Source organism: Branchiostoma floridae, chromosome 15 (genome assembly GCF_000003815.2).
Source record: "Branchiostoma floridae strain S238N-H82 chromosome 15, Bfl_VNyyK, whole genome shotgun sequence".
NCBI lineage: Eukaryota > Metazoa > Chordata > Leptocardii > Amphioxiformes > Branchiostomatidae > Branchiostoma > Branchiostoma floridae.
In genome coordinates, this window is record NC_049993.1 from 10,725,154 (window position 1) to 10,752,511 (window position 27,358).

The 27,358-nt window shown below is 41.1% G+C and overlaps 2 protein-coding genes across 2 annotated transcripts in view; both read right to left on the minus strand.

Annotated features, from left to right (window-relative positions):
• LOC118431471 (F-BAR domain only protein 2-like) overlaps positions 1-8,239 on the minus strand; it is a 30,020-nt gene extending 21,781 nt beyond the window's left edge. Inside the window, 9 exon segments of the mRNA XM_035842712.1 lie at positions 167-265; positions 630-709; positions 947-971; positions 1,214-1,294; positions 1,568-1,639; positions 2,006-2,147; positions 2,538-2,612; positions 2,772-2,863; positions 8,060-8,239. Of these exon segments, the coding sequence (XP_035698605.1) occupies positions 167-265; positions 630-709; positions 947-971; positions 1,214-1,294; positions 1,568-1,639; positions 2,006-2,147; positions 2,538-2,612; positions 2,772-2,863; positions 8,060-8,086 (693 nt within the window). The 5' untranslated portion in view covers positions 8,087-8,239.
• A 568-nt stretch (positions 8,240-8,807) lies between these two features.
• LOC118431255 (receptor-type tyrosine-protein phosphatase delta-like) overlaps positions 8,808-27,358 on the minus strand; it is a 42,700-nt gene continuing 24,149 nt past the window's right edge. The window contains exons 23-34 of the mRNA XM_035842360.1: positions 13,673-13,770; positions 13,319-13,438; positions 12,841-12,995; positions 12,521-12,656; positions 12,141-12,290; positions 11,851-11,944; positions 11,543-11,619; positions 11,303-11,437; positions 10,738-10,866; positions 10,454-10,605; positions 10,056-10,191; positions 8,808-9,791 (exon numbers count right to left, since the gene is read on the minus strand). Of these exons, the coding sequence (XP_035698253.1) occupies positions 9,717-9,791; positions 10,056-10,191; positions 10,454-10,605; positions 10,738-10,866; positions 11,303-11,437; positions 11,543-11,619; positions 11,851-11,944; positions 12,141-12,290; positions 12,521-12,656; positions 12,841-12,995; positions 13,319-13,438; positions 13,673-13,770 (1,457 nt within the window). The 3' untranslated portion in view covers positions 8,808-9,716. The remainder of the gene's footprint in view (positions 9,792-10,055; positions 10,192-10,453; positions 10,606-10,737; positions 10,867-11,302; positions 11,438-11,542; positions 11,620-11,850; positions 11,945-12,140; positions 12,291-12,520; positions 12,657-12,840; positions 12,996-13,318; positions 13,439-13,672; positions 13,771-27,358) is intronic.

A 27,358-nucleotide genomic window follows, 5' to 3' on the forward strand; every position in this document is an offset into this window, starting at 1 on the left:
GTGTGACAAAACATTAGATACTGTCATAGGGACATACATCTTATATTTGAATGTTAAAGACAAATTACATTTAACAGCAACCTTAACATCAACTTTAGGAGATGAAACAACATTGCACTGCTCAAAAAAGACAATAATACACAATGAATAAACTCTTTGACTTTACCTGCATTATTGTGAAGTGTGCATGGTGAAAACACTGGGCATATTTAGCGATGATGTCAAACATATAACTAAGGTGGATTTCTTCTATTTCTTGAAATTGCTGAAATTGAGGAATATCAGAGTTAGCAGCAGAAATACCCTGTTGGTGTTTATCTCCAGTTTGTTCTGCTTGTCAATAATGATGTGTAGCTTAGTAACTTTAATATTAGCCAGTTGCCACATAAGGAATATTTCCAATATATGTACAATGCAGATATATCTTAATAAAATGATCAGATATGAAATTCATTCACACATTACTAAAATGTGAATATACGGAATTTAATACAAAGTATAGCCTAAGACAAATGATAACTAACTTGGATTATTGCATTCATATTTGATTGAACTTAAATGAATCAACATTAGGCAAATCTATAACAGAACTTTACATAAATGACTTTGAGGAACAAGTTTATACTTACATTGCTTGAGTCTGTCATTTTCTTGGTAAAATCTACTCTAGTGTTCTCATATTTTTCAACAAGTTGTGTGTAGTCTTCCTCTGTGGGGATAGAAATGGGATTAATTATGTAGAAGTTTTAAAAGAAGGAGTAGTAAATCTGTTTGTTTAGTTTTTGGTTCATATCAATGTATGACTAATTTTCAGTCAAAACTGGTAAGCCATGTACATTTATGTACTTAATATAATATCTGAATAGCTGGGAAATGCTGCATAATTTTTCTTACAATCTAACTCTTACTTATTCCAAATTATAAGAATAAAAGAAATGATACTTACTTGCTTTTGTAAACTTCGCCTCCGCCTGCAAAGGAATAAGACAAAGGTACACAGTAAGTAACCCAAACCACCCGAGAACAGCAGTGAAATTTCAAATTTTGTAAAATAAAGAATGTTCCCTTTTATGCGATTGTAAGCAAAGGAAAACATGACAACACTTTTCCAACACTAAATACATTGAACTTACATTAATATAACATTACAGGTCTTTTAAACTGTCCCATACAGACCTGTACTTATTTTCTTTAATGTACAATGTCGTCTTACCTTCTCCACTTCTTTTGGACTAGCTCCTTCTCTCTTTAACCTCTCGTAATCAAGACATTTTGTGTTGTAGTTTTCTTTTGCCTGCAAAGAAAAGAACTTGCTATTTTACAGATTTTTACAAGAATAAGCTACAGCTACACAAAGCACTATTATTAAAACCACTTAATACAAGTAGCATTACATGTACTTCATTGTCAGAGCACATAGTACAGAGGAAAATGTACTTTGCTACAGTACACATTACACATGTAAAAGTAAAATAAAGCATAAAATGTAAAATTCTTGAACAGAAATGGCTATCTGTAAAACATGCTGTCAAAGGTCTATAGAAAGTCACACATATAAAGACATCACCTTGAGAACAGCAGCAGTTGTGCTCTGGAAACTTGTCACCACGTCTGCTGTGGGCTGCACTTCTTCTTTTACCTGAAAAAAAAGTTTTCCAAAAATCTGTGAATCCACTTGAAAAAAAGGGACAGCTACCAGTCTATTCTGGGCTGTTCTTGATTACAGTAAGGGCCATTGTTAAGGGCTGTCCAAGGAGGACTTAATGATCTTAATACAACATGATTGCAAAGGTGATGCAAGTTAACAAAAATTATTACACAAGTAATACTAGAGCAGAACTTACTGCAACATATTGATGTTAGCATTTTTCAGTTAATATATAGAAGAGATACTAGTAAACCTACATATGGCAATCATACATTCTCTTCCTAACATATCTGAAGAATATTAGCAAACTTTTCTAAACTGTTAACCAATGCAGAAGTACTTTATAACCTGACTTACAGATTTGTGTTTGTTCCTCTGTTCCTCCCCGTACTTCTGTAGTTCCTTGGCCACCTCCTGTAGCCTGTGCACCAGCTCTGTGTACACGGTCGCCATCTTCTCATTCATCAAGCGCACAATCTGCCATACAGGAGAGAACGTCCTGGAACAGGAGGGAAAATCAGACATGTTTGTCTTCGTGCTTCAAAAAGACAAGTGCCAGAAAAGCATGAGGTGCACTTCTACCCTGAATTGATAGGTGGCACTTCTAGAAGGTGACTTCAAGCACACCAAAACACTTACCCCATAGATTCTTCACTTTGTTTCTTTACAAACATGTTGTGCAAATGAAGGTTCAGTGTGAAACAAAAATATAGACTTTGCTACATGCATCCCATTGCACAGTGCCTCTGCTTCAAGTACATATTCTTTTTCTGAATCTATCAAATACATACCTTCTTTTAACATCCTGTTACACAAAATTTACTTTATCATCACCTGAAGCACGTACATGAGAGCTATATTTGTACACAAGAGTATATAGAATACTCACCCTTGTTGACTGCTGTTAGCAGCTTGCTTGGCCAGCTTGTTCCATGATTTGGAGTTCAACTCCTGGACACTGGCACTGAAGACAAAACAAATCATTGTGAGAACATAGTCATAGATTAAATAAGCAGAAAAAAACATTTAACATACATTTACATCACTTGCAAAGTTTAAATATTTCTCAATTCAATTTAATGACTAACAATTAAATTTTAAACTAGAAGCTGAAATGACTGACCTTTCTCTGAGATATTCCACCATCTCCTTAACTGAGATCTGCCCATGTTTCATGTTATGGTACACCACATCAAACCCATTGTTCTTCTCCCCCTGAAAAAATATAGACAAAACAACTCATTCATGAATACATTTGATAAACAGAATTCTAGGAATTCAGTTCATTTATATATGATTTATACACATCTCCCTCATTGTGTTTGAGTGCTCTAGATCTTGTATCCCTTTTACATGTAGTTACCTCCCAAAAAGCAAAATAAAACATATTTGCCAAATTACAAAAACACTGAAAATTCATAACTAGTAGCAATCAAATCAAGTGGCCAGACAGAAGGATTGTATAATGAACTTTTATTTACCCTTTGAAGACCCTATGAATTTTCCCAAAGATTTTAAAGAGACATAGGTGGGAGGCAAGGAATTAACTGGAATAGCATTTAAATCCCTTAGTTCCCAGCTAATCTGTATTGTACAAAATATGCCGACTGTTTTGAAATTTGATGTATTTTGATGTATGCAACACTGTTATGTTATCAAGCGTAATGATGACAGCTTTGTCACCTATACCAGGTGTTACTGTTTGGGGTGACTATGATATACATTTGAATAATTTAACGGACATTTGCACTATGTCTTCTTACTAAGTAAGAAATCAATTCTTCACACATGTGTGAGCACCAAAATTCTCTGGTATCTATTTGACTATGCAACTTACAACAAAGGGCCCAGTGGGAAAAATCAGGGCTGAAAACACATTGACTCCCTCAACATTAAACAATTGCTGTTCTATTTCGGTAAAGCTATACATTATATCTTTTGTCCCTCATTATAAAGGGGCCTGCACTGGCAATATTGTTGGAAACGGATTATGTGTAATTTTCTTCAAAAGTCTTTCAAGTTTATGGTTCCTTTTAGGACAAAGTAATGTAGGAGTGGAGTACATGTAAAAGCCTGATATGTATGGAAGCCACCACCGCCCTGACAGCTCTAGTCTACACAGACATGTATTAAACACTAAGCCCTTCCCTTGTGATCAGATTAAGTGGATGGAGTGAACACTACTGAGATGATGAAAACCCAGACAGCTATATTTCTGGGGTTACAGGGGCGTCCTGCACATGTACATTATGTACAGCTATTGATCCGTGTGGGCGGCTTGAAATCAAGATCATGTTCTACAACTTGATGCCAACTTTTTACTTTGTATGGTATCTGTTACTACCACAAGTCCTGAATTGTGTAGAACGAAAGTGACTTCAAGAATCAATTGATCTATCTTTGTCAAAGTCTCAAACTTGTTATAACTAGGATTTGATTCAGTAGCTAGAAATTACGAGAATATTCTTCAATCATAAAAATGCATTTTTCAAAAGCATTCCACCCAACCCTAATTCTACCTGCCTGTCCCCATCAATGATAGAACTACGGGGCACCCAAAATCGATCCAGAAATCACTGCCTATGGGTAAAATCTACATGTCTGAGTTGGGATGACAGGTTGAATTCTAAAGCCCCAATCAGTCCCTAAAAACTGTGCCCCAAACACAGCTTGTCCTGCTTGATCTATTGCTGCCTCCAGTGGTAATCAAATTGAAGGGCAGCATGGACTGGAGTTGATAATCTTGATTACATGGCCATTACTTCTACCATTCCATCTACCCTGCCTATGCAGTAATAATACAGTACTGCAAACTCCTGACTCAAAAATGGCAAAACCACATAATATTCTAGGAGCTCGAGACCCAACTTGGGAAATAAAATCGCATTCTTAAAGATGACTGACATAATCTCCTGGAATATCTACTGGGGTCCCGTCCCATCATTCTGGGATGGAACTTTGCTTTTAAAATTACACTGCTTTTAATAGGAAGGAAAATTAATATCATGAAATGAGGAGAGAAAAAATTTAAAGCTGGAGACAACCCTGGGTCTTTCATTTTTTCTAAAGCTTGGTTTCATGGTTGGTTTCACTGTATTTTTTTAAAGTCCCATTTACAATTTAGCAAAAGGGTTTGTTGGCTGACCACTAGTGACCAGCCAAGCAAACCTCTCTGCAATGACCTATGAAACTTTGAAGTGTGCTCATCATTTACTTGAACAAACACCGAGTAGGGCGGACTTTGTTCTATACAAAATGTATATGACCCCTATTCTATACTTTCTATGTGAAACAAGATGGACTGTCAGAGTTTAGTACTAACAAACAATCATAACATAAGATAATGACTTCTTGGGTAAAAGAAACAGTCTATTGAACAAGTCAGTACAGAGATGAAATGATTATCATGTGATGCACCTTTTAAGGTTTTCCACAATTCACCTGTTTCATGTCTATGCATTCCTGGGCTCATTACGTAAATATATCTTTAATCCACATATACTATGCAAAGGATTTAAGAGATGTTAGAACTAAATAGTAAATCTGCACACATTTAAAACACACTTACTCAATATAATTGGTACAAATTACAATGCAATAATATTATCAGAAAACATCTAAAAGACAGTTCCAAATTCCCCTTTCATGTTTCCATGTCTGTCTGAAATCATTTGTCTCCAAGTGTCCAGTTTCTTTGGTAAAATCTTTCCTTGTGGAGTGGGCTTGTTCACTCTAAGCAGGCACAATTCTGGTCACAGGGTGTGATCAACAAACAACACTGCCATAAACAAACAACACAGCAGAGCACAAGTGTAAACAAAGGGGCATAGAGGTAATTCACTAATTGTCACACCTCTCTAAAAAAAAAATTAAAGTGTTTGCTTGTATATCTATTCAGGGGCTACTACTATCTAGCCTTACATCAATTTTGGACTGTTCATCTTGTAGATCAGCACAAATCAGAATTGAACAATCTGACTGTTAAACAACCTGTGATGATTGTATCGTAACAGCTTTTACAGTCCGATTGTTCAATTCTGATTTGTGATGTAGGAGCCACAGTTGCATTAGTAATAGTATGTTGTAGTACTGTAGAAGTAGCTGTAGTAGTAGCTACTAGAGTATTACGGTACTCTTGAGGTGCAACTGAGGAGTTTTGGTGCATTCAAGAAAAAAACATTAATCAACATTAATTTACTAGAACTAGTACATGTACTTGTTGCAGTAGTGGTATACTTCAGTCTTCAGGAGTAACTATAGCAGTATAGGAAAGCGCCAGAATGTGTACTCCTCGTAAAGCCTAGATCAGAGACTACTATTGCCTTATCTGTGTCCAACAGGCAGGACAGCATGACTGGGCCTAACTTCCTCCAGTTGTCAATCAAGACTTTTGTCTCTGCTAACAACAAGAGCCTGACCTTTCCCTTGACAGTACATGCAAGAGGGAAATGCAAGTTGGAAAAATCTACAAAAACGTCTGCTATTGTTCAGATAACTACATGTAGAGTTCTAAATAACATATCATATGAATGTAAGGATCTTGAAGAAAAATCAGGTCAGTAACCTTCAGTTGAATTTGAAATGGCATATCTTCATATTGTTTCCAATATGTAAGTACAATGGGTCAACCTTTCATAAGTGGGTCAATTAGGGGTGAATCATTATATTTACTATGGTGAACTGATAATGCCAAACTGCCCCAACCTCATGTAAATACAAAAATGTAAGTTGTACTGCAGTCCTGATATTACGACGTTTAAATTCATTTATTACAAACTCTGCAAAATTTTTAGCAGTTGAAATGAAATCTATTCAAGCATAACCATAATCTATGGTTTATCCCCTACAGACACAGCTGTTACCAGGTCAAGTTCAGGCTGTCTGTGAAGGTGTTGTCACCTGTCAATTCCTAAACCCTGTGGCGTAACAGGTGAAAGGTCACCATTAGAGACATGCGCAGACCCGGCAAAATGATGCCATAGAACCTGGTCTATTAAAAGTAAGTGTTAGAGGCCTTTTTCTTGGGAAATGTTGGCATTTTGGAGCTGAAAATCACAGGTAAGGGTTCTGGCTATTTCATTTTGCGAAAAAAGTATGTTTTTAGCCATGTTTTTGGCTTCCTGGGCAGTATAGAATATGTGTTGTTTACATTGTTTTGATGCTGTCCTCCAAAGGTCAAAAGGTCATTAGGGTGCGTTTAGCTGCTTTGATGACCTTTGCACTGTTCGAAAATGCTTCAAATTTCGTAGACGGACAGTTTAGAAGCCATACTTTTCTGCCAATATGAGTTTTCCAACGACTAAACTTCAGGTAGGTGACTTTTGACAGCCTTTTTCTGACATGTTATGAATGCTGTAGGTGCCTGCCGGCTATTGGTGATCTGTACCCTCCATAGTAGACATTAATACTGATTCTCGTAGGCTTCGTTTCATTCTTATGACTACCCTGAAATTTCCAAATGAAATCATGTTTTTCTTTACATCTTGACGTAAACTGCAACATAATATTACTAGTACATATAGCACATGACCCATTGTCACAGTACTTTTCAAGCATATCATCTTATATATGGAACTTCTAGAAAATCCTGGAACCAATTAGATATCTCATACTTAGGAACTTATGGGACGGATTTAGATGCTAGAATTACAACTGTTAGAAACATGATGATTACGATAAAACTACACTAAAGCAATAAAATACACAGTAATATTCATCAATATTCTGATGTGCAGGGTCACTGGAAACATCCCATACACATTATCTAAATAGAAAGACATTGAATAACTTCCTGAGTTATTTCAAGGAGGTTCTTGGTTATTTGTAGCGTCTAAATGGTTGCAAAATGCCCACGTTCTCTATCATATTTGTAACGTCAACTATTAACTTCATATTCAGGTATTATCATTATCTTCATTCAGGTGTTATATAGTATGCTAGGATAATTTCTCGATTTAACACAGTCAACAGTAACTACAGACTTGCGAACTTTTTATAGAAAAGTTTGATCTTAATCACCTGGTTGTATAGTAGTACATTGTACTACGAAAAGTGTCTCTCCTTCATCGAGGTTTTGAACTTCAATTTGAAGATATTCTAAACAGAACTTTACAAGAACATCATCCCATCGTGTGAAATGAACGTCTTGTGGATTTTAATGTGGCGTGTCTGGTAATATCTAAGCCAAATTCAGTTGACAAACATCCTGGTGTATAATGTATAAGGTATCGACTGAGGGAAATCTGAGTTTATTCTTGAGGACAAGACCGGCGCCCTGGGCCTGTCTGGGTGGGTGGGCGGAAATGCGGTACCGAAATTCCTTCCGTTCGATCGCCCGCTGCACACATTTAAATACATTCCTGTCACTTTCCACAGAAAACTGCATCGAATTAGCATGGGGATATGACTTACCCAGAAGTTATCCGCGAAGAACGACATGTTTCCCCGTGTTTTCCGTCAGAACCGCACGGACTCCGGCCGCTCTACTCGCTTCAAAATGGCGAGCGAATGTTATGGCACGAGTGCGCATGTGCCGTGACATTCCTCCCACTCTCGCAAGAATCGGCGAGATTTGGGGCCAAACTTTTTTGGGGGACCTGTCGCATTGGGGGATTCCTCTTTGCGAAAGCTTTTGTCATGTATCTATGCAACATTATTCCTGTACAGGGTCGAAGCTGAGGGTTGGACCTTTCCAGATCATTCTGTGTAACGTAACAATGTTGAAGGAAGCCCGGAGAACAGCCTAAAGTTAACAGTAGACTAACAACTAACAGCAGACTAGCAGGTGCACATGCTCTATCGTTTGCAGAATGTTCGGTCAAAGTTTGCTGGGTGAAAAGTGATCTTAGACGTGGTGTCTTGTCTCTATTGTTTTATACAGTCTAATCTGATGGTAGAACCTTTACATGTCAATTGTTCTGGAAGGTGGGGGCAGACTAGCGCAAGTTGCAGCAGGTGCACGTTTCTATTCGGTCTCCCCCTCTCTAGCCACATCATCTGGTTTGTCAATTTTCGAATTCAATTATATATCTGAGTTAGGGCTTTACATCAACTAGTGCTTAGACGGGTTAAACATCACCAGACTATGCCTCACCGAACTTGAAGGTCCTTGGTACAGCATGGTTATACATGACAGAGCCACTGAGACTGACACTGCTGATAACGTTAGACAACTTTATTCATAGAAACTTGTAGCCAACAAGCAGCACATATGAGAATGCAATATATGATATAGAATTATAGTATGATGATATGGGATTATACCCGGCAGGTTACTTGTAACCCTCAGCATTAAGAAATTGCCAAATTGGCCGAACAGTTACGCCATCTCGCAGGTTGTGATGAAACTGCATGTTCTATGTTGGTTGCTTGCTTTGCGTCCACCGGATTCGATACCAACAGTTGCCAGCACAAACATTGATACATATGGTTCATTTACATTTTAACATGATTTGGCTGGTAGAATAATATGCTGTATATGTGTAATACTGACTTGTGCTGTTTTGTTCACAACTTCATACATTACTGAAATCCATCGTGAAACTATTGAAATATGTTACAATTTCATATATTTGTAAAGAGTATTTGAATGTTAGTTGTTTTGATGTGTACTGATGGTTTCTCACATATTTGTAGCATCACAAACTCACATTATATGCTATGACTCAGGAAACATTTAAAGTATCTGTCTAGTAGCTAGTTTAGTGTTCATACTACTAAACGAACTTGATATATACCGGAAGCTTTGTCAATTCTGGACTAAACAAGATTCAGATCTGGACTCAAAAAGATTCAAATATATGCTATTAGAAAGGATGGTCAAAGCCTTTGACCATCCTTTCTGACAGCATATATCCTCCTTTGAGGTCTTGCCATCCTAAATTGACATGTTCGATATATACCATCATCTATGAAGATCGAATTCTACATTATATAGTGATAAAAGTGCTATAGAGTCTATTTATAATGTATTTCAAAATTGGTGGAAACTTGGTTACACTTAACTGTTTCCTTACTAAACAATAGCGCTGCGCGGTTACTGCCTGCAACAAAAGTATTAATCTTTCTTCTAGCGGAAGTTGGCGTAGTTGTCAAAACTGTCCAGATACTCCACAACTGCCTGGTAACAGAACTGGTACTGGTCCTGCGGATTAAAACAACAGCAGTTATCATTTTCTATAGTAAACATTTTTTATGAGATCTGAATCTATCCATGCCGATGACCTTGATTTTCCATAACGTTATTACACGTTATTTCACGGCAGTGTCGATGACTTTGGCCCCGTTCATGATACAAAAAAAATCAAATCGAGGCAAAGCATCCCGATGTCAACTTTTCCACCTTTTGATTCTATGTAATAGGAAAAGTGGCCACATCAGGTTTATGCCATCTGAGGATAGCTCTTACCAGTGTCTGCACCATGTGAGGCCGCTGCTGCCGGAGCGCCTTGACGACTTGGAACACGTCACAGATTCCTTCTGCTTTCACCCGCTCCAGCACCGTGCTGATGGCGCAGAACGTCCCCGTGCGGCCGGCTCCTGAGCTGCAGACAACACGCATGGCAAGTTGAAAACATTTAAGACTGTTTTTGCGTAAAAACGTAATACAATAAAAATATCAATACGTTGATGATCAATTATGGCTTGAATATAAGTTTGCATCAACTTTTGTTATTTATCATCTTGGAATATTTTGCACGATTTTGGCAGTATTTTGTGTAATGACTGCATGTAAAGTTTGTTCTACCGTTGCTAAGTGTAAAAATCACACTATGCCTCACTGCCGCAATGCAGTTCATCTCTTACCTGCAGTGCACGGTGATTGGTCCGTTCCCAGACTGCTGCTGCTGCTTCTGGACCTGACCAATCAGATCGATCATCCCGGCGGCGTGGTCAGGGATACCGACTTCCGGCCAGCCGTGGAAGTGGAACTGCTGCACCGTGCGGGTTTCCATTCCCTTGTTTTGACAGATGGCATTTATTATATAAGTAGGTGTATTTTGTTTGTTAAGTCCAGATTTCTTTTTTCACCCTATCGCAGTTATTATAACACATGATTGCATCTATCAAATCATTGACTGGTATCCTACCCTTGTGTGTCGCAGGGTAAAAGTACGCAAGTCATAGTCAGGCAACTTGTCCACGCCCTGTGCAGTGACGACCACCTCTGCAAAGGTCCGGATCTGCCCCTCCTCTGGCCAGTAACGGGCACTTTTACTCTGAATACGTGCAAATTAGTTGTTAGGTTAAAGCGTCTATGCTATGGCTGTGACGAAATTGTTTACATAAAAAGTAGATCTGTCCTATTCTCTACATGCACACTGCTAAAACTGTTCCGTTTGCTCTATATATTTAGTTCCTATGTCATTTCGGAAAAAAATGTCTAATACAATGCATTGTTACCTTATGTGACGTACGCATATTATTCAATAAAATGTTTGTGGTGTATTTTCATGTTTCGTATTGTCTGCACAGTGGTATTGTTGGTTTATTTCTGTTTTCTTTATCGGAAATATGTTATGCCAGGCCATGAAGTGTCGTATATTGCGGAAATTTGCTAGTGTTGACAATCTATACTTTTGGTACAAGTCAGCATTTGTGGTGATTATATTAACAGTTTATTGCTCAATGAATAACACGCGTTTCCAGGCTTACGCCTCCTTTCTCCTTGAGCTCGGTGAGCATGACGATAGAGCAGGAGTTCCACTCCCACACCATCCTCCAGAAGTCCTCCACAGTCCGGTCCAGCGGGCCCTGCGTGGCGATGTACACGTCCTTCTCACGGTAGCCCTGTGGAAAAACAAATGTTGCTTAAAGTTGAGATCCAAGCAAATACATGTAGATTTGAATTAAACCCAATCTGTTTTGAGAGAAGCTAAAATAATTCAATCTTACGTCGATGAACGAAGCGTTGATGTAGTCCGAACCCTTCACCCCCAGTTTGTGCTTAAGAAATACACGGCTTGTGTCATCTGGAAAAGCAATATATGCAGTTATTGGCAGAGAAAAATCCTTTACTTACACAAGAAGAAGGATTAACTTATTACTTGTATACTGGATGATCACAGAATTTCGGAAAGTATGGTACAAAATCAGCATTAATTGTGCTATATTTTTGTCACTGTATAACCCCAATTAAGCTATGCATATAACAGTTGTACGTACCGAGAAGATGGATCCAACTTTTTAAGAGGTGTACTCACAAGGCAGAATCTGCAGCACTCGATTCTTCTTCATGTTATTAGGCAAGTTCCCACTGCGCATGTTCGCACGGTCCACTGGTAGTCGGGTCAGTTTCTAAAGACATGCAGAATTTAACTGATGGAAAATAAAAACCATATGCCAAGACTTTTAGCTCAATAATACGAGAACAAAGATCACATGTCACTTGTGATTGTCATACTTTTGATCACAGTAATGAAAAAAAGAGGCAGGTTACATTTAATCACTTATTGGAGAATCAAGAACAGCATCCAAGGTGTTAATAGCAAACCTCGAACTCTATCTCGAATCCAGTCTTGTCACCACCCGGCTTCTCGGTCCTGAGTTTGTACATGTAGTGCTGGATGTTGGCCACTTCCACCTCCGTGTCTCCGTACAGGTGCTGCTCCAGCAGGGCGCGGTAGATGAACACGTACTGGGCCTGAAGATGTTCAAGACAATATTACTTCTTTATGTGCTCCTTGCTGGATAGTACATAAACCGGATGGATTATCACGGTCAAGATTTGATGCAGGAAGAAGAAAAGGCAAATCAAATGTGAGTGGGGTTTTCATACACACAGATAAGACTGAATCATGTAACATCTCACATTTGATATCAAGTTGAAAGGGTGGATAAAAGATTGTGACAGATTATGTTACATGTTCCTACCTCTGTCTGGACCATGGTGCTCCTGTTCTGCCGCATCCTGGAGACGAACCCGAACACGTCCACTTTCTCTTCAGCCTGCATCATCTCCAACATCGCGTCTATGGTGATAAAGGTGCCCGTGCGGCCAACACCGGCACTGCAGAACATAAACATTATGTTGTCATGCACTTACCTAATTCGGGACCGAAAACAAAAGCGCAAAATGCTAAGGACATAGAAAGAAAATAGAACAAAATTTTACGGATGGCGATGTACTTCATTCCTACATCCCTACAACTATCATTGTACTAGGTTATTCATCATTCATCTGTGCTATCTACCTGCAGTGAACAACGATGGGTGTGTCCTTGGTGGTTGTCTTGGTAACCACTGTCCTGTGAAACTTGAGCAATTCCATGGGGCTACGGGGCAGCCCGTAGTCCGGCCAGCCGACGAAGTGGAACTGAGCAACCTGACGCCGCTCGCGGACACCTTCCTGTTTGTTGGTAATGGTGAGATGAAAATGTAGTTGTTATGAAAGAAATAGAATATTCCATGGTCCTAGTACTACCGGTATTCGCTCTGTAGTGTCAAGAACATTAGAAACAGAAAACATACATAACTGTTACTTTGCATTCCACATGTTTTCAGAGATTTCAAAGCAAATGAACTGATGAACCTATGGGTTCATGTCATGGGATTTGTATATTTGACATTACTGGATGAATTGTAAGATTTGGACTGGCCCTACAATGTGGGACTTGGAATCGGTATCTGCAGATTATTTGATGTTACGGTAATTAATGCATTTGGAGTTACCTTTGTAACCAGAAAGATCCTTGTTACTTGGTCCACCATAGGGATGGTGTCAGCTAAGACGACTTCAATGTCCCCATAGGTCTGCTTCCCACTGTCGGGCCAGTACTGTGTGCACTTTTGCTGTGGAGGACATAAACATAACCAGATCTTCAACGTTAACAATAAGCTAACAACGATGGCTAGATAACACGGAAGTACATGTATATCTACAGCAACGGTTCAGTTTCTTTCAAATATCACAAGTCTTGTAAAATGACAAGTGATGAGATTGACGATGATGGTTTGTCAGAAGTCACACAAATTAATTGATGGTAAAAAGGCTTGAAATTGTGTGGAGAGGAGATATGTGAGTACCTTATCGTTCTCCTTCAAATTGGTCAGCATAACGATCGCTTTTGAGCCGGTCTCCCACATCATCCTCCAGAAATCATCCACCGTGTTGGGCAGGGGACCTGCAGTTTGAATTATGAAAATGTGCGCAATGTTTTGATGATGATGTCGGTGTGACAAATATACCATCTTAAAAGTAATAAAATTGGGTTATAGCCAACTGAAATAGATGAATTACAAGAGTAGCACAACTCATGAGGAAACATAACAAAATGACATTGTTGCTAACTTGCTATTTGTCCTGAACTTGAGTAGAATTCAACTCTTACCCTGTGCAGCGACGAACTTTCTGGCAACACTGTAGCCCTAGTAACATTCACAATGTTGGCATATTATTAAACGTATACATACAAAAACTATCGGTGACTTATATCAATTGATGGTGATTGTACCAGCAAACGGATAAAATCAACACATACCTTGTCGAGTGACCTAAATACATTATTCTTACAACCATAGTGAAACAATTAAGCACACAGTATTAAGAACATTCAACCTACGTCTATGTAGGAAGCGTGTATGTAGTCAGACCCAGGGTTGTCAGAGATGGGAGTTAGCTGTACACGTGCACTGTCGTCTGGAAGAGCATGTGGCAAGACAATGTTATCAATAAAGCTTTCTCGTCGACTATTTACTGACATTTCCTATTCCCAAAGGTTCTCTCAAATAGATATTCTACCACTGTTGGTTAGGATCACCTCCGTATAAAATATCAGGCGGTCTTATTAGCCCCCTGTCGTCCCGTCAGGCTACAGCCCCCAAGGTGTGTTCAGCACCAAGGACAGGTCTGCTCAGACGAGGATGTTCATGGCGCTCTCTGCCTCAGGCGTTTGCCATTCGTATCACAACCGCTCATTCATCGAAACAGAAACGTTCACAACATCTTGCTTTGCAGTCCTTTGGAGTAAATGATGTAAGTATTTCAGTATCCTATCAGCATCATGCTTTTCATACTGAATGAGATATCGTGTAAACATATCCGGCACAAATACTTACACGCGATGATGTTCTTGAACCTGTTCTTTTCCATGTTAATGTCGCTGTGATAAGCGTTGGCGTGTTCTCTCCCTAGTGTAGCAGGAAGCGCCTATGGATGAAAGATGAAATATGCATATGGACAGCCGCCCGTGAGGATCGCCTGTTCCTGTTTCAATCGCCAGTTTATCTAGTACATGAGTAGGTAACACCGCAGACTGGTTGTACTACTTAGGTGATAATAAATGGCGAAATGACATGTGTTTCAACAACTGAAAAAACAATCTGGTACAATTTGATAAGAAGGATTTCTTTTCTTACCGAAAATTCTTCGGAGAATAATTGGTTGCCATTGGCGGCTCTCCTGTTAAACTCGGCCTCGAGATTCGCTATTGGTACCGGTTCGTCTAAGCTGGGTGTTTGAACTGGTGTCGATGACTTCTTTGCTGTAGGAAACATTGTAAAATGTTTAAGTTAGGTATTTGGGTGAAATCCTACTCACTATAATATATGACGATTATATGCAACAAACACAACGAAGAAAACATTTAATCCATATATGTTAGTTGTCAGTGAGCTCATACCACTTTTTCTTGCCTGTTCCATCTACTTGTCTCGCTATAAGGCTAAGGAATCTGAAAAACCATTGATGATTACAAACCCAGTTTTGGTTTTGGTTTTGGTTTGGGCTTAGGTTTTGTCTTCGGCTTGACAGCAACTTCTTCCTTGGCGTCCATCGGCATCGGAGGCCCAGCTGCCCCCTGCAGGTCACCTGTATCATCAGCATCATCAGCCGCTATCGGCGCCAGCGGGATGTCTGCCGGGACACTCTTCTTTGCAGCCGCTCGTCGTCTGTGCCACATAGCAGAAAAAGAAAGGTAGGTTTAAGGTAGTCTCATAGCCTTTTTAAGGATGTAGGGGAAGTGTGTTGTTATCCGCTGTATCTAGGACACGGTATTTGGGAGGTAAACCCTCTCCTCCTACTGCCTTTTACCTCCCCAACCGAAGTCATGGAGTAAGAAAAGTCGTGTAAAGTGCCTTTTTGAGTATAAGATCGGTAACATGACAGGATTTGAACCCATGACCTCTGGCTTCTGGGCCAAGCACAGACAAAAAAGAACTTACTAAGCAAAGGTTAAATCGTTAGCTGAAAATAACCTAAGTTATCCATTAAGTAGTTCATCCATCATTAATGTTGTGTTCTAGCCAATGGAACAGCAAATTAGATAATGAATACGATATCTAATGTTACCTGTGAAGTAAGATGCCCAGTGCAACCACAAGGACCAACAGGACACCGACGGCAGCTCCCACAGCTATAGCGATCATCGCTGTACTGACCACACCTGATTGCAGAGTAACAATTTCACCTGTTATTCACAGCAGCGTATTAACTCCCTATGATACTGATTAAAATGTTCAAAATAAGTTGAGGAATCTATATCCATACGCATAACTTATTACTATCAACCTGATCATGGTACAGCCTACCTTGTGTGACTACAGGTTCCATAAAGCGGCTTGTAGAGTACGCCTGCAGCTAAGAAAATGGTTGGGATTAAAAGAGCCCATCTTCTTTACATAATAGTATGGGTTTAGCTATATAGGTATTCATTTACAATGAGTTCCAACTTTTAAGATTCTGTATAATGAATGGACATTCAGTCGAAATATTATTCTAAGGATTATTATGCAAACTCTACGATAAAATGTGCTATGAATGTGTCATACCCTTTCGGTGTCCCTTTTACGCCTCCCACCGGACGTGGAAGTGTCCACATACACTCTAACCACTACTGTATACTTCGTTGCCGGGTCCAGCTCCCTGTTTCCTGGATCCTTCGCGAAGCCGGCTGTTGTGACTTCACTCCGCCGGCAGCACTCATGTTCACACGCCTCTCCCGTCCCGATCTCAACTCCTTGGGAGACTATCTGTTTGTACTGATCCCTGATCAAAGAAAGAAAACCTTCAACCTGTATGCCTTTTCTGGAATTAGTGTCAAAATCGTTAGGAACGGAGAGCTTACAATCATAATTTTGGTAGTGAAACGTAAAGGAACTCACCCTGAAAGGCCAACAGCCACATACGGCTCTGTCTGCCCCTCTTGTGGTGCTTCATCTGTCAGAATAACGTCTGGTGCTCCGACTCGTTTAACCAAGCCTTCAAGGGTCTCGTCTTTCGCCATCTTGACGACAATCACTTGGAAGCAGCTGGTGAAGATGGACGAGCAAATTCCGATGGTTGTTATGAATTTACAAGTAGGCACGGGAGGAACTAAGGTGCTATTGTAAGTCAATTACGATCAAAATCTCTTAATATCATGATCAACACACAGCCATCTATAATCATTAAAAAACTCACCTTATGGGCCCGTTTCTCTCACTCACGTCCGGGAGCTCCATGTGAAATGACTTTGCAGTAGGAATCACGGGAGGGCCGGTGGGAAGCGGTATCACTGAAGGCGGTTCTATAACAACAGGAAAACTTGGTTGTATGGCTGTTACCAAACATCAGCAAAGGTAAGTATATGTATATTTCTTACTTTTTTGTTTGCCTACAAATTCGAAAAAAAAGTGCTTACCGACTCTTTTAACTTCACATATCTTCTCCTCGCTCTTTTCACCCTCTCCGCACGTGACCGCCTGTACCGTGAAGTGTATGACTGAGTTTGCGGGTAAGTTTTGCTTCGGCACCGACCATTGTTGGACAGCTGGGTCGACCGTTTCCCATGTTACATCTGAACTTGAGTTGTCTGGATACTCATGACGGGGTATCACTGTTCGTGTAACCTGAATAGAGATGACGATCAGATATTGACAATCAAACACCTCTTTACTTTCTTTTACTAATATTAAGTAGAAAGACAATCAATACATTTGATTTTGAAAGAAAAGTATACTCACGATATGCCCTTTCAGTGTCCCTCGGGTCTTTATAGGTGATGCCCACGTGAATCCACAGCTGTCATCGGTGACTTCATTTTGTACAGCTGGAGCATCGGGACCTGGGGCACAAACGATAATTGATGATGAAGAGTCAAGCGAAATGCAAATATCATGCATGATAGATACAATTTAGACAAGAGTCGCTATGGAAGGTTACAGTTCTATTTACAAAACTCGTATACGTACATCCATCACTTGTTTGGGCAACACGTGGATTACTCTCGTCTCCAAGGTAAATATTGTTGATGGCCGACACCTAAAACATGTAATAGAACTTGTATTAGCAAGAAACATAACATGTATCATATCTTGGGGTTTTATCATTTCGGAGCAGTACACATTTTACTTGAATCTGAACTTATACCTTCGAACATCATCGCCATGATATGTATGCATGGCCACATTTTCATCATACTGAACAGAACTCGGTGAGAACGGCGATGACTTCAGGATATAAAGTTAGATATTGTACAATGTACATGAAGTTGTACCTACAGTAACAGAGTAGCTGCGTGCAGGTTGCATTTTTGATGAGCTGACAATGACTGTCAGGTTCTCCTGCTGCAGTCCTGACGCCACGTTCTCCTGGTAGAACGGTTCCCCACCGGTTCTGTTGTACAGGCTGACTCGGTAAGCCTGCAGCTGGCCGTATATGTTATCGGGCCGTCGGAATTGTATATTCAACGCGACTTGTCGACTGTCATTGGACGCATCGCAGTTACAGTCATCTACGTCTCCAACCTTCAGGATCACAGGAGCTGTCGGATCTGCACAATTATATCAGAACAGTGGTGTCAAGCATACAGTAATACACAATGGTACATCGTTGATACATCATCATACAGCGGCCACACTTGTACTAATTACATAGGAGATAACTCACGATATTCCCGTGTCCTTGTGATGTTACAGTCGCTGAAGTCTCCTCCTCCTGCCCTTGTTGTCCCACGTACCCGGAATGTGTAGTTTGTGTACGGGACTAGGTCTTTGATAACGGTTGTGGTGTGGGCGTCCGTCGTCGTAATTTCGTTGGAATACTCATGTATGTTGCATGACAAGGATACTTCATACTGGACAGTGTAGCTGCGGATAACACCGTTGGTTCTCACCGGTGGTTGCCAGGCCAGTTGTACTGTGTTGTGAGACGTTAGCTTGGCTTGTAAATCGTGTGGAGGACCCGGCGCTGTTGGTGCAGATTACAATGATGTTACGGGTTACAACTAGTATCAAAGTCACAAACACAACTTATGTCACTAAAATGTAAATTACAATTTACTTGTTGGATCGCATTCAATGTATAACGTTATAACACTCTAACCATGAATAAAGGCAGAAATGCCATTGTCTACACCATGGCCCTTATTACCTATACTATAAAACAATGCACATGTCTTCAGATTTCGGATTGAAAGTCTACTCGCCCAACTTACGTGCTTCGTTTGTAGCTTTAAATGCCGATCCAGGACGGCTCCACCCCAACGAATTCTGTGCCCTGACCTGAAACTGGTAGAGTACTCCAGCTGACAGGCCTGAGACAAGGTCAGTGCCGACAGTGGCAGAAATTCCTGTTAATGTCCATGGGGTCCAAGATGTCCATTCACCGTTAATGAAACTGCTGTAGCGGACCTCGGAGTCGGTGATGTCCAAGTTCCCAGACACGCCTACTTTCCAGCTGATTTGTAGGGCTGTGGTGTTCACGGCGGTCACGGTCACTCCTACATAATCCGGGCTTTCTATGGGAGCGTAAGAAAATTCTGTTTCAATGTCCCTGATACCAAGAGAAGTAATTCTATAAGCAAAGTAATTCTACAGGCTTCCATTGAGTACAGATGTCTGGCATGGGTGCCCAAATCAAATTTGTAGATAAACATACATCATTATCCTTGCCTGGCCATTTGTAAATCTAATACATACTTAAAGATTAAGATCAACATCTGAAGGTATTTTTTATCTCCTGGTATTTTTTACCTCTCACGGTAAGTCTTGCAATCTGTGACATGACGTCGTCCCCAACAGCATTAGATGATCTACACTTGTACTTCCCGTTATCCTCACGACCCACATATGTAATGGTTAGTGTGCTGGTGACCACATCTTCAACGTTCTCTACTACACTGATCTGTCCTCTAGGTGTGATGGCACTGCTGTCCTTGTACCAGGTGATCAGAGGTTTTGGAACACCTTGACTGCTGCAGGTGAAGCTTGCTTGATGCCAAAGAACTACTGTCTGATCCGTGGGATGTTGTGTTATTGTGGGAGGCCCTGTAAAGGACGAATGCAAATATCAAGTTGAATACACCGACAGATATGGTATCAACACAGAAGCTAATACATTAGTCCTTATGCACGTAGAAAGACAGAAAAATATATCGTACTCTGTGTGGCAATACAAAAGGTACAACATTGATTTTAACCAATACTGATCTTATGAAAACTGCACTTACGTCCTTCATCTGTTTTTCCATTGGCGGATACAGGCGTGCTCCATCCCAGCTCATTTCGCACTCTGAACTGTAACTCGTAAGTAGCTCCAGGTGACAGGCCGGAAACATTGACGGCGGCAGTAGTAGCAGAAATTCCTGTTGATCTCCATGGGGTCCAAGATTTCCATCGACCGCTAATGAGACGTCTGTGGCGAACCTGGGAATTGGTGATGTCAAGGTTCCCGGACACGCCTACAGTCCACTTGACGCGTAGGGCTGTAGAGTTCATGGCGGTGACAGTCAAGCTTACATCGTCTGGGCGTTCTGTCAAAAGGAATTAAAATTCTGTGAAATAGTATCCCTGATAGCAAGAGAAATACACTATCTTATAGTTCTGCAGGCTTCCATTAAGTAAAGATGTCATTGGAGACCAAAACCGGGTGCCCAAATCAGTTTAAAAAAGTAATAAACATACATTATTATCCTTACCTGGCCATTTGTAAATCTAAGTAATACATAATGCAAGAATACATAATACAAGGTTGAGGTCAACATCTAAAGATAGGTAAAGATGGACACTAGTGGTATTTTTTTACCTCTCACGGTAAGTCTTGCAATCTGTGACATGGCGTCGTCCCCAACAGCATTAGATGACGTACACTTGTACTCCCCGTTATCCTGACGTCCCACAGATCTAATGGTTAGTGTGCTGGTCACCCCGCCGTTATAGTTCACTCTTACACTGATCTGTCCTCCGGGCGTTATGGCACTTCTGTCCTTGTACCAGGTGATCACAGGTGTTGGAACACCTTGGCTGCTGCAGGTGAAGCTCGCTTGAAGCCAAACATCTACTGTTTGATCATTGGGATGCTGTGTTATTGTGGGAGGCCCTGTAAATGACGATGAAACAAACATATGTATTATCTAGTTGTGATCAAGAACGCAGAATCTGATACATCAACCACATTCACTTAAAGAATATCATATTCTCAGTGTACCAATACAAATCGTTACTCATTCACTTAAACCAAAACCTGATTTCAGAAAAAAGGTAAGCTTACGTCCTTCATCCGTTTTTCCAGAGGCCCTTCCAAACCTGCTCCATCCCATCTCATTTTGCACTCTGACTCTGACCCAGTAGGAAACTCCAGGTAACAGATTAGAGATAAAGACAGCGCCACTTGTGGCGGAAATTCCTGCTGATTTGAATGGGGAGACTTCCTCTTTGATCTTGTAGTAGACCTGGCAGTCGACGATATCCAGGTTTCCGGACACGCCCACAGTCCACGTGACTCGCAGGGCTGTAGAATTGACTGCTGTGACAGTCACTCTTACATCGTCTGGGCGTTCTATTGGAGGGCAAAAAAACTTTTTGATGTAATCATCTAATTGTCCTAATACAAAGTAGTGAAATAAACATGCAAATATGCAGGGGACGTTATGTTAGAAAATGCTCACAATCATATGGGTGCTTGTTTTTTTTTTTCTTTCCGTGGAATACACAATTCAAGATTGAATCAAACATGGTAACTTAAGGCAGATTCTGGCATTCTTACCTTTTACCCTAAGAGAAGCCACCCTTGACGTGCTATACCCAACAGCATTAGACGACTCACACTTGTACTTCCCGTTATCCTCACGACCTACTGATGTAATGGTTAATGTGCTGGTGGCCATGTCGTCACTGTTCCTGCGTACTGATACGCTGATATGTCCTCCAGGTGTGATTGCACGGGTCCCATTGTACCAGGTGATCATAGGTTTTGGAACACCCTGACTTCTGCAACTGAAGGTTGCTCGTTTTCGAATGCCAACTGTTTGATCGTTGGGATGGTGTGATATTGCGGGTGGCCCTGTTAAGGACAAAGACAAATATCAAGGTGGACACACAAACAGACGTGGTGACCCATTGTAATCATTAACACAAAAGCTTCTTTCATCATTTAGTTGAAACGACAGAAGAAAATATCCCATTGTTCGTGTAAAATTGCAAAAGGTGCCTCATTCATTCACCCCGACCAATCGAATGGGGACATCCCTCGCGAATGTGCACACTCCTCTAGAAAAGAGGACACTCCTCGACTTTCAAGGGGACGCTCCTCTGGGCAAGGGGGTGTTCCTCCCTCCATTAGGGGACGCTCCTCCGGAAATGGTATGGTCATCGGGCATAGGGGACGTCCCTCCAACACCCCCGCCGGCCCGTGGAATCGGCCGAAAACCCGACAAATCTCTTTCTAGTTCATCTAAATCACAACATCCAAAACTTTAACCCCGTCAGTGCTCTCGACAAACATGACACCTCGCCAGGTAATGATAGTTTTTGATTAAAAATTGAGGCATGTTGGAAATAAAGCTGACCGCCGGCAGAACATCACTTCTCTTCAGTGTTTTAATGGCGGCGTATCGCACGCCCGACAAGCACAACATCGAGTTTTAGCCTAAATATCCGATCCGTGTGCTTGTCGAGACAGGCTTCCCTCCCCAGCACACGTACGGGCGCCCGGTTCTCTGTCACGGTAAACCGTAGTTATCGGGCGTTTCCAGTACACCGCGGCCTTTTTACAGGCCATAACAGAACACTACGTCTGACATCGTTTCAGAAACTTCTCCCATGTACGTGTGTTAGGGAGGGAGGCCTTAAAACTCGACAAGCACGCGGATATTTAGGCTAAAACTCGATGTTGTGCTTGCCGGGCGTGCGATACGCCGCCATTTTAAAACACTGAAGAGAAGTGATGTTCTGCCGGCGGTCAGCTTTATTTCCAACATGCCTCAATTTTTAATCAAAAACTATCATTACCTGGCGAGGTGTCATGTTTGTCGAGAGCACTGACGGGGTTAAAGTTTTGGATGTTGTGATTTAGATGAACTAGAAAGAGATTTGTCGGGTTTTCGGCCGATTCCACGGGCCGGCGGGGGTGTTGGAGGGACGTCCCCTATGCCCGATGACCATACCATTTCCGGAGGAGCGTCCCCTAATTGAGGGAGGAACATCCCCTTGCCCAGAGGAGCGTCCCCTTGAAAGTCGAGGAGTGTCCTCTTTTCTAGAGGAGTGTGCACATTCGCGAGGGATGTCCCCATTCGATTGGTCGGGGTGTCATTTCCGTCAGTGAAAAAAAATAGGCTACGTAGTTTGATCCGATCTGTTTTCTAAGTGTAGTAATGAACACATACGTTGTTTACAGGTAACTCCGACCCAGGGATGCTGACATCCACGAGGACAGTGGCCGTCGGTTCTGTCGCAGGTCGTCCTCTTTACACAGTTCCCACATCTTTCTTTACAGTCGTGGCCGTAGGAGCCTGAGGCACATTCTTGGAGAAAAATAAACAAAAGTACGGCATAAAAATCTTATGATGTTTCTTGTATCCAGATTTGTGTACATTGATGATGATCATGGCTAATGGCTCACAGCTCTGCCACATTTAACAGCATCATATTGTAAAGTTGAAATGGTTATCTCAAGTTAAATGCAGCTGACAAACTGTTGACTTGAACCATTTTTGGGAGATGAATTGCATTTTCTTCGTTGTATTTTTCTTAATTCGAACACACAATGATAAAATGTTTCAAAATTCCACATTTACGAAACCTGTTTCCATGGTAACCAGCATCACAGCTGTAAGGTAGACCGCTGGTTGGACAAACTACATCGAACCCAAGCAAGACTTCCAAGATAGACCCTATCAACCTAACAGAGTGGTCATGTTGCTTCAATACATATGGATGTATGTTTTTATCCAGATATGTGCATTATTTACCAAGTATGTCGTCTAGGAACCTCTGAGGATTTCGAGACCGTACTTATCTGACAGGAGCTTCCCATCCATCCAGCCGCACACCCACCGGTACACGTGCACGCTCCGGTTTCTTTGTTACAGGCTGCCGGTCCGGATAGACAATGGCAGGTTTGGGCGCAGCTTGCGCCGTAAGTGCCTTCAGGACATGCTAGAAGAAAACACAATGAATATCATTCAATTATATATGTGACTGGTTCCTGCATCAAAAATGCACATTACGTCCCTCGAAGTCTCTATTTTTGCTACCGTATTCTTTACGTCCATGCCCTTATAACATTGCTACGCATACAGAGATCAGATTGCGATACAAAAATAAGTTGACCTCACATGCTTTATCCGTTGTTCCATCGCCATATGTATACGCATGTCTGCTCCATCCCAACTCATTTCGTACTCTGACATACAACCGGTAGGTAACTCCAGGTGACAGGCCAGATATATGGGTAGCACCATAAGTAGCGTTAATTCCTGTCGATCTCCATGGGGTAATAGGATACCAACGACCTTTGATGAAACTGCTGTAGCTGATCTCTGAGTCAATGATATCCAGGTTTCCAGGTACGCCTACTGTCCACGAGACCTCTAGGGCCGTAGAGTTTGTCGCTGTGACTGTCACTCTTATACCATCTGGGAGTTCTATCGGGAGTAATTAAGAAAAATGCTGTTTCCTTATACGACATTCTTGATAGGAAGAAAAACGATAACGTCCAAGGATAACAAAAATATATGATGCAAAACGTGCGATTCATTATAAAGTAAACATACAACGCCATGATAACAATCATAAAGCATACTCAAGGTCCGTCTATGTATGTTTACATTATCACTGGGGCTTGTTTGCATTTCGCTGACTTAGGCTATCCATTTCACATTAAACTGAGATGAATACAGCATGAGATCTGAAGGCAAATCTAGTATTTTGACGAGTCATCCCGATGTATTAGCTGTACCACGTAGTCAAGCTGAACGTTGTTGACAACCTGTTGATCTAAACTATTTTCAACGTGCTATAATCAGTTCATATGGCATTCAATACTTTGTAGTACTCAAACCCTTTTTGATGACACCTGATGCGATGCCCACTGTCACATCTGAAAACGTTAAAGCCCGTTTCATATGTATTTGCCGATCACAGAACCGTTCCCTTATATTCCCATCGATTTTATTTCACTTTGCTTCATACTTCGTTCCTTTTAGTTCCTTTTCGCACTTTCGGTACTTTCCTTTTCGTTTCTTGTCGTTCCTTTTCGCACTTTCGGCACTTTCATTTTCGTTCATTTTCGTTCCTTTTCGCACTTTCGGTACAACGCTGATACGATGCCCACTGTCACATCTGAAAACTTGTCCAGTTTGACTCAGTCCATTGAACCTGTCGCATATCTAACCTTGATATGAAAGATTGATTTAAAGGTTGACTGAAATTGAATGCTCCCATGTAAGTGTTTTTTGTGTGTGATACATTTAGAATGTATTTCTAAGGAGACCACTCCATATTCATACTGATCTATTCGAACTTGAATGACGAATATTACCTCCTCCCTTTTGACTTAAGCGAAAAGCGCCCATCAGGTCAATTTGGGCATCTCTTGAATAAAGAAAGGTTCAAATAAACAAAGACAAAGCAACAAATTTAACCCCGTGGAGAAACGGTTGTCATATTGTTTAATAAACATGTCATGCATTCAACCACAGGCTGTGTTTGCGTGTTCTCGTCGTGGTATCAGAAAATGGTGTGAACTGTACATTGAAGACAATCAAAGCTAACCGAAAATATCCTTTCGAGGATATGTAACAGGAAAGTAGTATAGTAGACACGCTGGTATCATTTATTCAGGCGGTGCAAGGTGGTGCAGGTCAGAGGTCAAATATGATTTATTCAGGCGGCGAAGTAGTATAGTAGGGAAAGGATCACTATCATTATTCAGGCGCAAGGTGGTGCAGGTCAGGGGTCACATAGCATTTATTCAGGCATAGGTAGGTCAGAGCTCAAATATGATTTATTCAGGCGGAGCATGTCAAAGGTCAGATATAATTTATTCAGGCGGAGCAAGTCAAGGGTCAGATATGATTTATTCAGGCGGTGCAGGTCAGAGGTCATCGTCTGGCGGCAAAATCTAGGGGAATAGGTATTTTCTTATATCTGAGCAGGAGTTAGGCCAACCTTTTGATACATCCCACCCGCCCCCAGATGAACCTCCCCCATCCCCAATCGTGAACGACATGCCCTTATTTGGCCTGGTTCCAAGTCGTCAATCAACCGGTTAAATCTGCTGAGATCAGTCTTTAATGGATGCACTGAAAGCGCAAACAACAGACGTCTTTCGCCAGTTACTATATCACAAAGCCCCAGGCTTCTTTCCTGAATACAGACACCCCAGTTCGGCGGCGTACGTAAAAGTAGTACAATGGGTGGATGCGATCTCGGCGGAAGGGGAATATGGACAGATTATCGACAATTTCATGGCCAACGTACCCGACGCGAGGGATGGGCTGAAAACGGTGCTCGAAAAAGTACTGCGAGAAGAACGATTAAACTGGGGTCGACTCGTTATCGCAATGTCTTTCGCCGTGGACGTGTTTGTTAACTTCCACGAACGGTATGACAAAAATACCGACGCCATCTCCACCGAGTTAGCAACGTTGATTTGCGACTATGCGGGAAACTGGTTGTTACGCCGTCGTGGATGGGACGGGTGGCTTGATCGTCGGCAACACGACAAGTACCCATCGTTTGTACAGTGTCTTTGTTGGCTTCTCACTGCACACGTTTGCATCATCGATATCGTGACGTAAATTTTGCGACTGAACACGCCCGAACACGTTAAAACACGCCCACGAACGGTACGCTGGTTGGCCAACGCTAGATGTAATGTTGATTTACATAATTGCATAAGATTATTGCTTTGGAGTAGCTATACGTGTTGCTCCGGAGTAAAAACACTGCTCCGGAGTATGCTCCGGAGTAAGTGAGTAACTATATTTGTTGTAAGTATGTATATCTGTCACGCACGTACGAACATATCTATATGTACATGCAGTAAAACATTGCTTTGGAGTAACGTATAGTGTTGCTCCGGAGCAAAAACACTGCTCCGGAGTAAAAAATACTGCTCCGGAGTAAATGAGTAAGTATATTTGGTGTAATAAGTTAGTATATTTGTCATGTACGTACGAACATATCTATATGTACATGCAGTGAAACATTGCTTTGGAGTAACTATACGTGTTGCTCTGGAGTAAAACACTGCTCCGGAGTAAAAATACTGCTCCGGAGTATGCTCCGGAGTAAATGAGTAAGTATATTTGTTGTAATAAGTTAGTATATTTGCCATGTACGTACGAACATATACCATCTATATGTAAATGCAGTGAATCATTGCTTTGGAGTAGCTATACGTGTTGCTCCGGAGTAAAATAAACTGCTCCGGAGTAAAAAATAAACTGCTCCGGAGTAAAATAACTGCTCCGGAGTAAAATAACTGCTCCGGAGTATGCACGTACGAACATA